Source organism: Pelophylax lessonae (genome assembly GCF_965119305.1).
Source record: "Pelophylax lessonae genome assembly, chromosome: 4".
Lineage (NCBI taxonomy): Eukaryota > Metazoa > Chordata > Amphibia > Anura > Ranidae > Pelophylax > Pelophylax lessonae.
This window is the reverse complement of record NC_138771.1, coordinates 288,656,919-288,671,833: the sequence shown is the minus strand read 5'-3', so window position 1 is coordinate 288,671,833 and position 14,915 is coordinate 288,656,919. Positions and strand designations below refer to the sequence as shown.

The window sequence follows — 14,915 nt, the reverse complement described above, 5'->3', positions numbered from 1 at the left end:
ATAGAGCAGCCCGATCCTCTTCTTGGGTCCCTCTTGTGCTCTCCTGGCCCCTCCCCCCTGATGAGTGCCCCAATAGCAAGTTGCACCTTAGCCGAGCCACAGCACTGTGTGTCCATTCAGACACGAAGCCCCAGCTTGGCCCCACCCCCTCTCTCCTAATTGGCTCACTGACTTTGATTGACAGCAGCGGGAACCAATGGTGCTCCGCTGCTGTCTCAGCCAATGAGGAGGAGAGTACTGGTCAGCCGATTATCTACTGCAACATAGCTGGATAGAGATGGGCTCAGGTAAGTACTAGGGGGTGGGGGGGGGCTGAGGGGGGCTGCTGCACACAGAACATTTTTTATCCTAATGCATAGAATGTATTAGGATAAAAAACCTTCTGCACTCACAACCATGCTGTTTTTTAGCTTCTGTACCTGTATTCTGGTATCACATATTTTGTATGAGTAATTGATTTTGTTACTGTTACATTATTGTTTGGCTTAACTACAGCAGCAGCATCCCAATCTGATTTATAACAACTTGACAAAAAGGCTTTCTTAAGACCCTTTTAGTTGTCAACCTTTTTTATATAAGATTATTAGGACTTAATTGAAATAGGAACCACAGCAGATCCAAAAAAAAAAAGGACATTTTACTCTTACAAAAAATAAATCTAAAACCCCTAACTTCCTACAAACTGACCAGGGACACCAGGGCCGTCTTTATTATTGACTGGACCCTGGGCAAACATTTTCTTGCCCCACCCCCCCCCCAATTTTGCTCTCCACCTGCTCTGAGACATACAATAAATAGTAGCTCGACTCAAAAACAGTTTGCTGCAGCAGATTGCAATTGGTTGCCAGAGGTTCTAGCATACCATTACCGCTCACTGACTAGTTGCTAAAGGTTACAGCACATCATTACCACTCACTGACTGGTTGCTAGAGGTTACAGCACATCACTACCGCTAACTGATTAGTTGCTAGAGGTTACAGCACACAATTACCACTCACTGATTAGTTGCCAGAGGTTACAGCACATCATTACCACTCACTGATTAGTTGCTAGAGGTTACAGCACATAATTACTGCTCACTGATTGGTTGCTATAGGTTACTGCATATCATTACCACTCAGTGATTGGTTGCTAGCAATTACACCACATCATTACTGCTCACTGATTAGTTGCTAGAGGTTGCACCACATCATTACGGCTCACTGGTTAGTTGCTAGAGGTTACAACACATCATTACCGCTCACTGATTAGTTGCTAGAGGTTACAGCACATCATTACCGCTCACTGGCTGGTTGCTAGAGGTTATAGCACATCATTACTGCTCACTGATTGGTTGCTAGAGGTTACTGCATATTATTCCCACTCACTGACTGGTTGCTAGAGGTTACAGCACATCATTACCACCCATTGATTGGTTGCTAGATGTTATTGCACATCATTACTGCTCACTAATTAGTTGCTATTGGTCACTGTACTAGAGGATGAAATCTCTCTATTGTCTATGAAGGGGACCCTTGACTGGAGATAGCAGTCTCCTTGTAGAGGGGCCCCTGGACTGGAGGTAGTAGTCTCTCTATGTAGGCCCTCCAAATAGAGACTGCTACCTCCAGTTCAGGGGCCCCTCTCTAGAGGGACTACTACCTCCAGTCCAGGGGTCCCTCCTATTGTAGAGAGACATTAGAATGAATAGCCCCAGTAGTTACAATAGTGACAGTAGTGCCGGAACACTCCTGCCGGCAGCTCCCCCTTCCGTGTGTGCCCTGTATGTGGGTCTCATCTGAGCTAAGTTGAGCACATGCATCTTTCCTCTCCTCCTCCAAAGTAGGCACGTGTGGGGCCACATGGGTGCTTTCTCCAAGATAATGGAACTGTCACAATGGGGTGGGGGTTCGGGAAGCGGATGGCCCCAGACTTGCAGCACGTGCCAGGACATCAGCGGCAGCTCCCATAGTGGAAGAGAAGCTGTGTAATGTGAGGTGGAGGACAGATCATTCCATCATGACTGACAGGGCTGCAGCCAGGACTAGAGGAGCAGTATAGACTGCTTCTTCCACGGCACCTGCCCAGCGCTGCCAGAGTTTTTTGGAGGAAGTGCATGCCATTGTTAAATATACTGTTGGCAATGGCAACCATGGGCAGCATGGGATCAAGGAGCAGCTGCTTTGGGCCCCATAATAATGATTGGGCCCGGGGCAGCTGCCCGTTTTGCCCGCCTTAAAGATGGCCCTGTGTGACAAAACAGTTTAGCAGTATAGTTTGCTAGCTTCTTTTTTTCACAGTACCACACTGCATTGTCCTAAAAGTTTAATTCAATGTCAATGTCAAAAAAGAGTGCAAAAAACATTCCAAAACCATGACCCAAAAATCCCTGCACCACTTCCTATATCTCTAGTTATTCACTAAAAAAATAGAAAATGTAGACTTCAGGTATATGTTTGGTACAAAATAGCTAGTATTAGGACAGTATGAATATATTTGAATAGGTAAATAGAAAGAGCCCTGCAGTGTGGGGTTTTTTTATTGTATTTGTTACCAAAAGCATCATTGTGATTTGCATTTTTTCCCTGAAGTGTAAGAGCTGTGATAAAAGTACTAGCCATTCGGGTACCACATTCATCAATAAACCTTTGACTATGCACCAAAGAGGTTGGTGGGAACGGAACTTCAATTATTTAAGTTGGCAGCAAAACCCCCCACTTACCTCCTCAAGGGTGTATAGCAGCCACTGGAGTGCTTCCAATGTGCCCTTTTTCTCTTAATCCAGAGCACATAGCAGCCATTAATATGGGACTGCCAATATACCCTTTACCACCTCTTTCCCTCAAGGGCAAAGAGCAAACACATTTTAAATATGGCCAAATTATTTTGCCAAAAGTTCTTGGCTCATATTATCTTACTTCTCAAGGGCACATAGCAGCTTTCTTCTGGGAGGGCTTACTCGTGTGCTCTTTTCCTCCTTTTGAAGGGCATAGAGCAAACACTTTTTTGTTTTTGGACCTGCTTTTTTTTCGTTCATTCTGCTCAAGGGTGTATAGCAGTCTTTTTTAAGTGCTGCTAATGTGCCTTATTCCTTCTCCTCTAGCTCATTATATACCTTCTTTGTTAAAGTTTGCAAAACGTTTAAATTATGTACACCCTGCTCCATGCCCCAGCAGCCCATTTTGCAGAAGATGGAGGCACTGTATGCTGGGGGAAGAGGCAAACAGCAGCATGTATTTGAATAATCGTTAGTAGTGCACCAATTATATTGTTTAAATCAATGCAAATGATGAAAGGGGGAGTGGCCTAGGAAGCTTTAGGTACCTTGAGCATACAGATAACAGTGATAACAGCATAATGGCCTAGGTAACCTAGCTATAAATCAGACAATGGGTACAGGCTGTTCATTTTGCAAGTTGAATGTTAGTTCAGTGAACCTGTTTTTATTTTGAGTACTCAACCATTTGTGCAAGGGAAACGATAAGCAAAGGATTTTTGCTAGCATCTGATCAGTTGATTGAAGTAGAGACAGATCCACCTTATTATGAAGACTTAGTGAACATTTCTAGATTAACAGTGTCTGTTTCTTTATTAAATCATCCCCTCTAACTCAGCCCACCTTTAACTGAAGGGATATTTGTACCTTTGAAGAAAATGGTATAATGTTTCCCTAGAAACTAGACTTTTAAAATCTGTTTTAAAAGATTTAAAACACCATTGCCCAATTACAGTAGGCAAATATCTAAGAGCCCTTTAGTTTATGCATATATTCCTTTGAAGCCATGAAATCATTTTCCAGTTCAGCTAGTGCAATTACATAAAAATGTCTTTATTTGTAATTGTCATATGCTTGCTGAATGCTGACAGTATAGTAGTGAAAGAAGATATTTCATAAACTTCCATTCACTCCCTAAAAACCTAAACTTGCATAAACAAGTTTAATATAATAAATAACTTATACTTAGATATCACAAAAAAATAAGTGAATGCTGCTATAAATGTGTCTATAACTACTCATAAAAATTAAGCGTGACCATATTAAATCAGAAAATGTGAACAATGGAATTCTTAAATTACAGGTAAATCCAGGTATATAAGTAAAAGTCCCGATAGCTTACATATTGATTAAATACTTGATGTAACTGTACTTTGGGAATCACATTATTCACATTTTACTGATTTATATTTGTAATATTCATGAGCAGATTTAATGTGGTAACATTTATTATTTAAAAGTAAGCTTTGATACGTGTTTATAGTAGTATTCACTTATTTTTTATGATATCCAGAGATGTCATATATTATATTGCACTAGTTTTTTTTTTTTTTAGTGCAGTGACAGTGTCTGCATTACAGGCTGATGGGAGGGGGTAATTATGACTCAGAAGTGTACTAAGAGTAGGTAAAGGTAAAGGCAATAGTATGGGGCCAGCAAAATGTTGTTATTTTCCAAATGCAATTCAGCTTGGGTGGATTGCAAAGGTATGTGTAGGTAAAACTGTTCATTTATGTGCTTTTTTAACAATACATTTAGCTGTTGCCTGGAGTTACCCTCTAATTCTCAGATACTTGTAGATAGCCAAGTAATTATGCTTCCATTCACATTAAATCATTAATCTTCTTAGTTCAACTAAGGGTATCTTAAAATGACTAGCATCAGTAAAAACACCACGCCAGAGGGGATAGATATGAGCTACTGTTAGAATACAAGCTGTCAAGCTCCATTACAAACAAGCATGTTAGTGGGTTCGAATCCCTGGTGGGCTCAAGGCAAGTGCTCTTTTTGCCCCAATTTATTAACATAGCTTTGGATTTGATGGTACTATCACTATATGAACCAAAATCTGAAAAGAATATACAAACTAGTTCATTGTTTAGCTTGGTCTAGTGACTGTCTAGTATATATCCTTTTAAAATATTCTGTGTAATTAACATGAGTAAAACAAAACATTAAAAATACTCTATCACCTCAATATGTTGGTGCTCCCCAAAGTAGGCAGCTACATGTAACAATGTGCTTCCATCAATACACCTGCAAAATAATAATATAATACCCAGCATTAATAAGTGTATCATTTTAGCATTTTTGATTCTAGAATCGAGATTAGTAGCAAATATTAAACTTGCACTGATATAATGTAAGGAAATCAAGCACAAAATGCAGCAAAAAGAGGCATTTGACCTGCTTTACTTGCAATGCAAATACATCTCAGTAGGACCCACAATATTCAAAGAAACATAAAGTTGGTCAAACAGAGCCACATAACTGACATCCACTACACCATTTAACCACTTTACCACCGGAGGATTTTGCTGTCTTACGTCTGGCCCACTTTTTGTGATTTGGCGCTGTGCAACTTTAACTGACAATTGCGCGGTCGTGCGACGCCATACCCAAACGAAATTTACGTCCTTTTTTTCCCATAAACAGAGCTTTCTTTTGGTGGTATAAACAAAAAAAGAGCGTTTATTTTGAAAAATTAAGAATATTTTTAACATTTTTTTATATGAAATTCCTCCCAAAAAATATGTAAAAATCTAATTTTTTTTAAATTTTTGGCCAATTTGTTTTCTGCTACCTATGTTTGGTAAAAAAAATCACAATAAGCGTATTTTGATTGGTTTGCGCAAAAGTTTTTGCGTTTACTAACTAAGGGAAAGATTTCTGTCATTTTTGGTGTTTTTTTTTAAACGAGCAATGGCGACGATCTGTGATTTTTTTTGCGGGACTGCGACATTGCGGCGGACAGATTGGACCCTTGACTGACATTTTTGACACTTTTGGGGGTACCAGTGACATTACTGCAGTAATCAGTGCTATATATATGCACTGTTACTGTAAAAATGACACTGGCAGGGAATGGGTTAATTTTATTGGTGATCAAGGGGTTAATGTATGCCTGGTGCTTACTGACGTGTGGGGGGGGAGGTGACTGAGTGAGTCAGGGACAGATCGGATGTCCAGCTATGCTGAACACTCCGATCTGTCACTCCCTGTCACTTAGGAGATCCGCCCGCTCTGTTTACACAGGCGGGCGGATCTCCAAACTAGATTCCCCGACGATCGGGGAAGAGCAGCCGCGATCGCCACCGCTCCTCCCCTGGCCCGACTCCCGCTGTGAATGAAAACAGCGGTTGCGCGCCTCCGGCGGCACGCAAGCGCCGCCTACAGGGGGAGGAGTCCAGCGACGTAGGTCTACGTCGCTGGACGATAAAGAGCCACTGTGCCGCAGTAGAGGCACAGTGAGCGGTCGTAAAGTGGTTAAATAAATAGGAACTTTCTAGTCTGCGTTTAATGTAAATTCCTAATGCAGCAAAGCAATGTTCATATGTTCAAGCTCTACTAATGTATATATTTAACATTTCTATAAATTATATAAATTATATTGTAAATATTTGAGATGTTTTTGTTTAAACAGAAGTATCATAGAAACATAGAAACATAGAATGTGTCGGCAGATAAGAACCATTTGGCCCATCTAGTCTGCCCAATATATCTGAATCCTTATGAATAGTCCCTGGCCCTATCTTATATGAAGGATAGCCTTATGCCTATTAGGGATGATCGAACGGTTCGGGTCCACCATCGGTTCGGCCCGAACATTGGGTGTTCGAGGTTCGGCCGAATTTAGAACTTTTTGCCCAAAAAGTTCGGAATTCGGCAACCAGAACCGCCCAAAATGCAATGCTTCAGGAAATGGGCTTTAAAAGCCCGTGATTGGACCAGAACCATTAGCAAAAGCCAATTGAGGGGGCAGAAGAATGCTAGGAATGTGATTGGAGTGACTAGGGGGTCCCTAGACCAATCATTAGTGAATACGCCCCCCAGTATATAAGATCGCCCCCGCCATATTCCCAGCATTGTTATAATGGACATGGAAGAGAGTGGAAGCAGTTCTGTTAATTTTACTTTAAAAGTGTCATTTAGCTATTTTTAGTGTGAGGAAAGGGATATCTAGTGTAGTTAGAGTGCTCCTTTACACTTAAGTTAGCTTCAAAAATTTAGTTTCTGTAGGGAAAGTGTTAAGTGTCAGGGGACCGTAGTGTAGTGTAGGGTTAACTGGCAGTGACTGCTATGGCAGGGTGACAAAACCCTTCCATAGCAGGGTGACCGCTATAGAGAAATGATCATTTCTCTGCTTCGGGACAGGAATGTGGCTTCTCACCAGCAAGCATTTTTTAATGCTGCAGGGGCTGCCACTGCCAGTGCTTTTTTGAGGACATGTTTGATGTCAGACATGACATCTGAACATGTGTATAGGGGGTATATATAGACATATATGTCTGAATATATACCCCTAGACATATATAGGTGTGATAGTAGCAGAAATAAATGCTTGCGCTAATGAAATCATTTACAGTAATATATTTCTGCTACTATCACACCTATATATGTCTAGGGGTATATATTCAGACATATATGCCTATATATACCCCCTATACACATGTTCAGATGTTTTGCCTGCCTCAAAAGAACCCCAAAAAATGCCAAAAAAACGCTAGTGTCAAAAAAAAAAATGCCCAGGTGTGTTTTTGCTGGCATTTTTTGGGGGGTTTTGGAGGCAGGCAAAACATCAGAACTTGTGCACAGTACCACTATACACAAGTTCAGATGTTTTGCCTGCCTCAAAAGAACCCCAAAAAATGCCAAAAAAAACGCTAGCGTTAAAAAAAAAATGCCCAGGTGTGTTTTTGCTGGCATTTTTTGGGGGGTTTTGGAGGCAGGCAAAACATCAGAACTTGTGCACAGTACCACTATACACAAGTTCAGATGTTTTTCCTGACTGCAAAGAACCCAAAAAAATGCCTGCTATTAAACCGGCAAGGTGTTACAGCAGAGAAGCCATATTCCTGTGCTTAAAGTTTTCTAATACAAACGATCTTTTTTTTTATGGTTCTGGACATGCTACAGAGCTGAAACTTCACAGGTACACCTTTTAGACCCCCCAGACACAAAATCACACAAAAAAAGTTCTTAAAAATTGTCATTTTTGATAAAAAAGCCAATTATTGAAAAATTAAAAAAAAAAAAAAGAGATTTTTTGATTTTTACTTTGGATTTAGTATCTGGGGGGTCTAAAAAGTGTACATGTGAAGTTTCAGCTCTGTAGCATGTCCAGAACCCCCCAAAAATTAGCATTTTCTTATAATTTTTATTAGAACAGGAATACGGCTTCTCTACGGCGCTTTTTCTTGCATTTATCGGGCATTTTTGGAGGCAGGCATGACTTTTTTTGGATTTAGTGTCTGGGGGGTCTAAAAAGTGTACCTGTGAAGTTTCAGCTCTGTAGCATGTCCAGAACCAGAAAAAAAGATAATTTTTCAGTAGAGCAGGGATGGTGGGACCCCTCTTTTACACTTATATGATCTTTTTTTGGGGTTCTGGACATGCTACAGAGCTGAAACTTCACAGGTACACCTTTTAGACCCCCCAGACACAAAATCACACAAAAAAAGTTCTTAAAAATTGTCATTTTTGATAAAAAAGCCAATTATTGAAAAATTTAAAAAAAAAAAAAAAAAAGAGATTTTTTGATTTTTACTTTGGATTTAGTATCTGGGGGGTCTAAAAAGTGTACATGTGAAGTTTCAGCTCTGTAGCATGTCCAGAACCCCCCAAAAATTAGCATTTTCTTATAATTTTTATTAGAACAGGAATACGGCTTCTCTACGGCGCTTTTTCTTGCATTTATCGGGCATTTTTGGAGGCAGGCATGACTTTTTTTTGATTTAGTGTCTGGGGGGTCTAAAAAGTGTACCTGTGAAGTTTCAGCTCTGTAGCATGTCCAGAACCAGAAAAAAAGATAATTTTTCAGTAGAGCAGGGATGGTGGGACCCCTCTTTTACACTTATATGATCTTTTTTTGGGGTTCTGGAACCAGAAAAAAAGATCATATAGGTGTTAAAGTTAAAGGAGGCTCCCGAACCACATCCCTGTTCTACTGAAAAATTATCTTTTTTTTTTTCATGGTTCTGGACATGCTACAGAGCTGAAACTTCACATGCACACCTTTTAGACCCCACAGATACTAAATCCAAAGTAAAAATCAAAAAAATCTCTTTTTTTTTTTTTTTTAATTTTTCAATAATTGGCTTTTTTATCAAAAATGACAATTTTTAAGAACTTTTTTTTGTGTGATTAATAGTTAATGGGGCATGACCCAGAACCCTAGGCACTTTTTAGGGGCATTTATTGGGTTTTAGGGCTTAAAAATGGTGTTTTTTGATTACAGAAGTTCGGGTCCCATTGATTTCAATGGGGTTCTGAAATCCGGGCCGAACTTTCGTGAAGTTCGGGTGTTCTGGTCGAACCGAACTTTTCAAAAGTTCGATCATCCCTAATGCCTATCCCATGCATGCTTAAACTCCTTCACTGTATTTGCAGCTACCACTTCTGCAGGAAGGTTATTCCATGCATCCACTACTGTCTCAGTAAAGTAATACTTCCTCATATTACTTTTAAACCTTTGCCCCTCTAATTTAAAACTGTGTCCTCTTGTGGTAGTTTTTCTTCTTTTGAATATGCTCTCCTCCTTTACCGAGTTGATTCCCTTTATGTATTTAAAAGTTTCTATCATATCCCCTCTGTCTCTTCTTTCTTCCATGCTATACATGTTAAGGTCCTTTAACCTTTCCTGGTAAGTTTTTTCCTGCAATCCATGTACTAGTTTAGTAGCTCTTCTCTGAACTCTCTCTAGAGTATCTATATCCTTCTGGAGATATGGCCTCCAGTACTGCGCACAATACTCCAAGTGAGGTCTCACCAGTGTTCTGTACAGCGGCATAAGCACTTCTCTCTTTCTACTGCTTATACCTCTCCCTATACATCCAAGCATTCGGCTGGCATTTCGTGCTGCTCTATTACATTGTCTTCCTGGAATTACCCAGAAAAATAAAAAAGGTTGTAAAGGTAGAAAGTTTTTTACCCTAATGCAAAAAAAAGCCTTCTGCGTGCAGCTCCCCTAGCATCCTTTTTTTTTTTTTTTTTTTCCAAAATAGCCTCCTTTTATATTTACCTGAGCCTATTCTTACCCAGTGCTGTGCCCACTCTCCCTTAGGGTAGATTTAAACGTGCATCTAAATCTACCTTTCCTTTTGACAGGTGGTGAGAAGGCAATGTGACACTTCCTTACCACCTGTTTTGACACCATTTTTGACAACAAATGCATTGCATGTAATCGCGGGGCATTTGCTGTGTTTCCTTCCCCGTTCACTTGAATATGTTGTGTTTGGCGTGCATCAAGCCACATGTCAGATGAAAACACCCTTATCCACTGCCTATTGCAGCTTGATGGGATAGGAGGGGGAGGGGGCAGTTAGGGGCACCAAAAAAGCATAATAATTCTGCATTTTTAGCATCCCCCCCCCAAATCACATGTTTAAATGAGGCTTTAGGGAGTACTGTGATTTTTATGGAGGCTTTGGAGATGTGATAAAGCATCAGGAAGGCAACATGGGGAATACAATCTGAAGCACAGCAAAGCATTACAAACATATACCGTATTCCGGCGTATAAGACGACCCTCCTATTACATGATCTACCGGTAATACTTATACTTAGGTTACCTTGGAGATATTATACTCGGCGTATAAGACGACCTCCCATTTTTGGGGGATTTTTTTGAGGTTCAAAAGTAGTCTTATACGCCAGAAAATACAGTACTCGGCAAATGTACAGGGGTGTAAGGTAACCATTTTATTCAGTGAGAGCTATTTTAATAGGTATTCAGAGTGCTTTCACCTCTTAACCTTTGAAAGGTTTTACCCCCTTAATGACCAGGGCTTTTTTGATAGTCAGCACTGTGCTACTTTAACTGGCAATTTCTCATTCGTGCAACACTGTACCCAAATTAAATTTATATATATTTTTTTTACACATATAGAGCTTTCTTTTGATGGTATTTAATCACCACTTGGTTTTTAATATTTGCTGTATAAACAAAAAATACCAAACATTTATAAAAAACAAAAAACACTTTTTCTTAGTTTCTGTAACAAAACAAATAATCTTTCTTCATAAATTTAGGCCAAAATGTAGTCTGCTACATTTCTTTGCCAAAAAGAATCTAAATCAGTGTATATTATTTATTCTGTGTAAAAGTCATAGAGTGAAAAAATAATAGTATATATATATATTTAAAATATGATTAGTTCTGATTAGTGTTGGGTGAACACCCAATTTTCTGTGTGGGTGAACATCCCACCGAGCGCACAGTCAAAATGTTGTTAAGGAGCGGGCTGGGAAGCCAGCCGCTGCGTCCTTAACAATGAAAAATTCATAAGCTGTCAGCAGGCTTCCCTACTAACAGCTGAAAGTAAAAAAATAATAGCCGGCAAAAAAAAAAAAAAAAATGAAAATACGGTGTGGGGTCCCTCCCAGTCCATACTAGACCCTTATCCGAGCACGCAACCTGGCAGGCTAATAAAGGGGGGATGAGTCAGTGGCCCGCCTCCTGAACCATACAAGGCCACATGCCCTCAACATTGGGGGGGGGGTGCTTTGGGACAGGGGGGCCTCTTCTCAACATCCCTGGGTGGTGGTATTGGAGGTCTGTGGGCAGGGGGCTTATCAGAATCTGGAAGATCCTGCCCCCATTGTACCCCTACTCATTCACCAAAAAAAGTGTCAAAATAAAAAAACACACAGTTTTTGACATTTTCTATATTAAAAAAGATAAAAAAACAATGTCCTCTGATGTAGATCTATTGTCAATCATGACGCCCGCTTTACCGCCAGTCCTGAAAAAAGAATGCCAATTTGGTGACATCATAAGGGGGTGAAGCCACCAGGTGACATTCACCAGGTGCCCCCCCCCCCCCCTTACCTGTTAAGGAACGGTCACCCTGAGGAGCAGGCATTTGGCGTACAGCCTTCCTCAATGTGAAACAATTTTTTTTCTTTTTTTTCGGGTCTGGCAGTGCAGCGGGTGTCGTGATTGGTGATTGATCTAAATCAGAGGACATTGTTTTTTTATTTTTTTTATAAAGGAATTGTCAAAAACTGCCTCTTGTCATTTATATTTGACACTTTTTTTGGTAAATGATGAGGGGTAATCATTTTTAAATACTGTCACCAGTGCAGTACAGCATTATCATATGACTTGTGTGGTAGTGTTTAGTCCTGAATAATATTATTATATTTTTTCTTTTTTTTTTTTTTTTTTTACATTTTTTTTCTTACATACTCTCATCAGAGTAGTTCAGTGTCTGTTTTCTTTTTTTTTACATTGCGATTTATTGTTACAGTGATGATCACTTTAGCAGTAATTGTTCGAACTGTCATGGATGGCTTTCATTCATAACACTATTGCTATCACATGGTACAGGGTGTTGTGATTTGCCCATGTGATGACTGGTGACCAATCACAGATCACACAGAGTAGTAAACAATGATGTCATGAATGGATTCCATCGTGTGGTATCTGATACCGAGCACTGCAATCTGCTGTGCCCAGTGGATACGGGTACATCACTGTGTCTGGGGGAGCCGACCACCATCAAAAAATGTACTGCCGATGGTCGGCACGTAGTTAAAAACACAGATCAAATGCCACATTTTAAAGCAAGTGTAAACAAGGAGTAGAACAGCCCAAGAGACCTAGATTTACTTATAGGAGAGCCCCAAACTTACGTTCAAAATTAGTACATAAGGTTCCTAATCCCTCAAAAATGGCCACCACTTTCCTAGATAGAAAAGGTTTTTTTTTTTTAAGTGCAGGAGGTGTATAACATGCAAAACAGTTAATGATAAGGAATGAAAACAACATTTACATCTAAAATTACAGAAAAAGCATACATTATCAATAAATTTGTCACATACCACTTTATTAGAATGCCCTTGTGTGTATCGGTATGTCAGTAGGATTACCAGAAAATTGAGGTTAGCAATATAAAAAAAATGGATATAATAAAAAAAAAAAAAAAAACTTTCTAATCATTTTAGAACATGTCAAATTAAGAACCTACGTGGGCTGATTTTTTGTGGTATAGACCGAGTTGAGGATTATTGGAGAGGAATAAATAAGAAACAAATGATATCACAAAATGAGACCCATTGGATATTCAAATTGAAATCCTTAAAATCAGCAGGGTGTAACATCGATATTGATGTAAACTGTTTTATTTCTAATTTATTATGTTAGTAGTTTTCCCCAAAATATGTTTTCTTTCATCCCATTTTTTATTTGTTTTTTTATCCAAAAGTAATGCCAGGTCTTATACATAATAAGGAATATAGAACATCATTCTATGTGCACATCCTTTATTTAATAGTTGCAAACCCACAATTACATTGTTTTTTACCGATTGGTTGGCATTCCTTTCTGGCGCCTTTAGACTGAGGGTGGTGAAGGATGTTTTATTTAGTTTTCATGTCAGTTCTGGATGGGTGACTCCACATGGAGTTTTCTTGTTTGCCATCTTACCACTTCCAGTGTCTTCCAGCTGGGCAGTATCGCTATTAAATTGTTAATTGTTCAGTGCTTATAAGTGATATGGAGGTGCCATTTAGCCCAGCCTCCTGATGATGCTCATTGGCAAAATGCATTGAAATGGGTATTGTCAGCACTAACATCACTTCAGATCCACGAGTCTTTCATTTTAACCACAGTGGAATGCACGCTGGTTTAGAGTATAGCGGAGGAGAGCTGCTGCAAGTTTATGTTGTAATATTAGTGCCATTGTTTATGGGCACCAACACATGTGAGTGTGATTGCTTTTATATTTTAAAATAAAATTGTAAAAGAGTTTTACACAAAGAGTCCCCTCTTTGTTCTTTTCTATGAGGGGAGTTGTTCCTGGTCCTTTCGTATAAGTGGAGCTGGCACTGGTCTTTAAAGGTGGAAGAGTTTTGGGTAGGGATAGTAATATTCAAGCATGCCTGTTACATCAACATGGCTTGGTTGATGCCTGGCGGGAGGATAACCCCTCCACTAGAGATTACACTCACTTTTCACACCTACTCATGTATTGATCATATTTTTATACGTACACCATTACTGCCTTATGCAACGTCTGTAATAATTTTATCTGTTCTCTGGTCTGATTACTCCCCAGTTATATTATCATTATCTGACCTCTGGACCAAGCCACATCCTTTCCCAACGGCGCCCTAATGTGTCCCTGCTAAATGACACTGCTTTGTTTACTGAGACTTAGAAAGAATTGCAGATGTATTTTTGTATATTCAGTCTACATTAAATTAGGTTTCCCATAAGGCTGCCATTCAGGGAAAACTTATACAGTTGGCTACACGACCGGGAAAGTACGATTAAACAACATTACAAGGTCTACTGGATGAACAGCGAGTGACTCCCTAGGTAGATATTAGGCATAAAATAGATTTGGCTTGAATATCTTTAAACTTGAGTCTCGCCACCCAGGCAACGTAAAAAAACGTATTCGCTGGTCAAGACATAAATACTATACCATGGGTGACAAACCAACCACATTGTTAGCAACAAAATTGTTACCCCAGGTATTTACGCCTGCATTACCTAAGCTGAGACTACCAAATAGGCACCCGACCAAAAATCTGGAGCTGATCCTAAAGGAATTTCATAATTTTTACTCTACTGCGCTATACCGTAAACCTAGTCAGTTTTTATTTTTTGCAGTATTTTCTTACCACAGCTTCAGCATGCTCATGTGGAGCTTATGAAACAAAGGAATTTTCAGACCCAGAAATTAGAATGTCCATAAAGTCCTTGCATCCATTTAAAGCCCCAGGCCCGACGGCTTCTCTGGCCATTATTACAGGAAATATCAGGAGATTTTGATCTCTCATCTATGCTCCTATTTTAAAGACATACGACGAGGTACCCACACCCTAGATCATGAGAATTTGGCGTATATACTTGATTTACTGAAAACAAGAGGGGACCATGGATCAGATACTTAACCAATGATCCCCAGACTAGTATGCCTTCTGGCGGTGA

The 14,915-nt window shown here is 39.7% G+C and overlaps 1 protein-coding gene across 1 annotated transcript in view; it reads right to left on the bottom strand.

Annotated features, from left to right (window-relative positions):
• LOC309552612 (uncharacterized protein) overlaps positions 1-14,915 on the bottom strand; it is a gene marked incomplete at both ends in the record, with an annotated part of 398,170 nt that overhangs the window by 100,374 nt on the left and 282,881 nt on the right. The window contains one exon of the mRNA XM_082253553.1: positions 4,948-5,011. Coding sequence (XP_082109679.1) covers positions 4,948-5,011 — 64 coding nt within the window. The remainder of the gene's footprint in view (positions 1-4,947; positions 5,012-14,915) is intronic.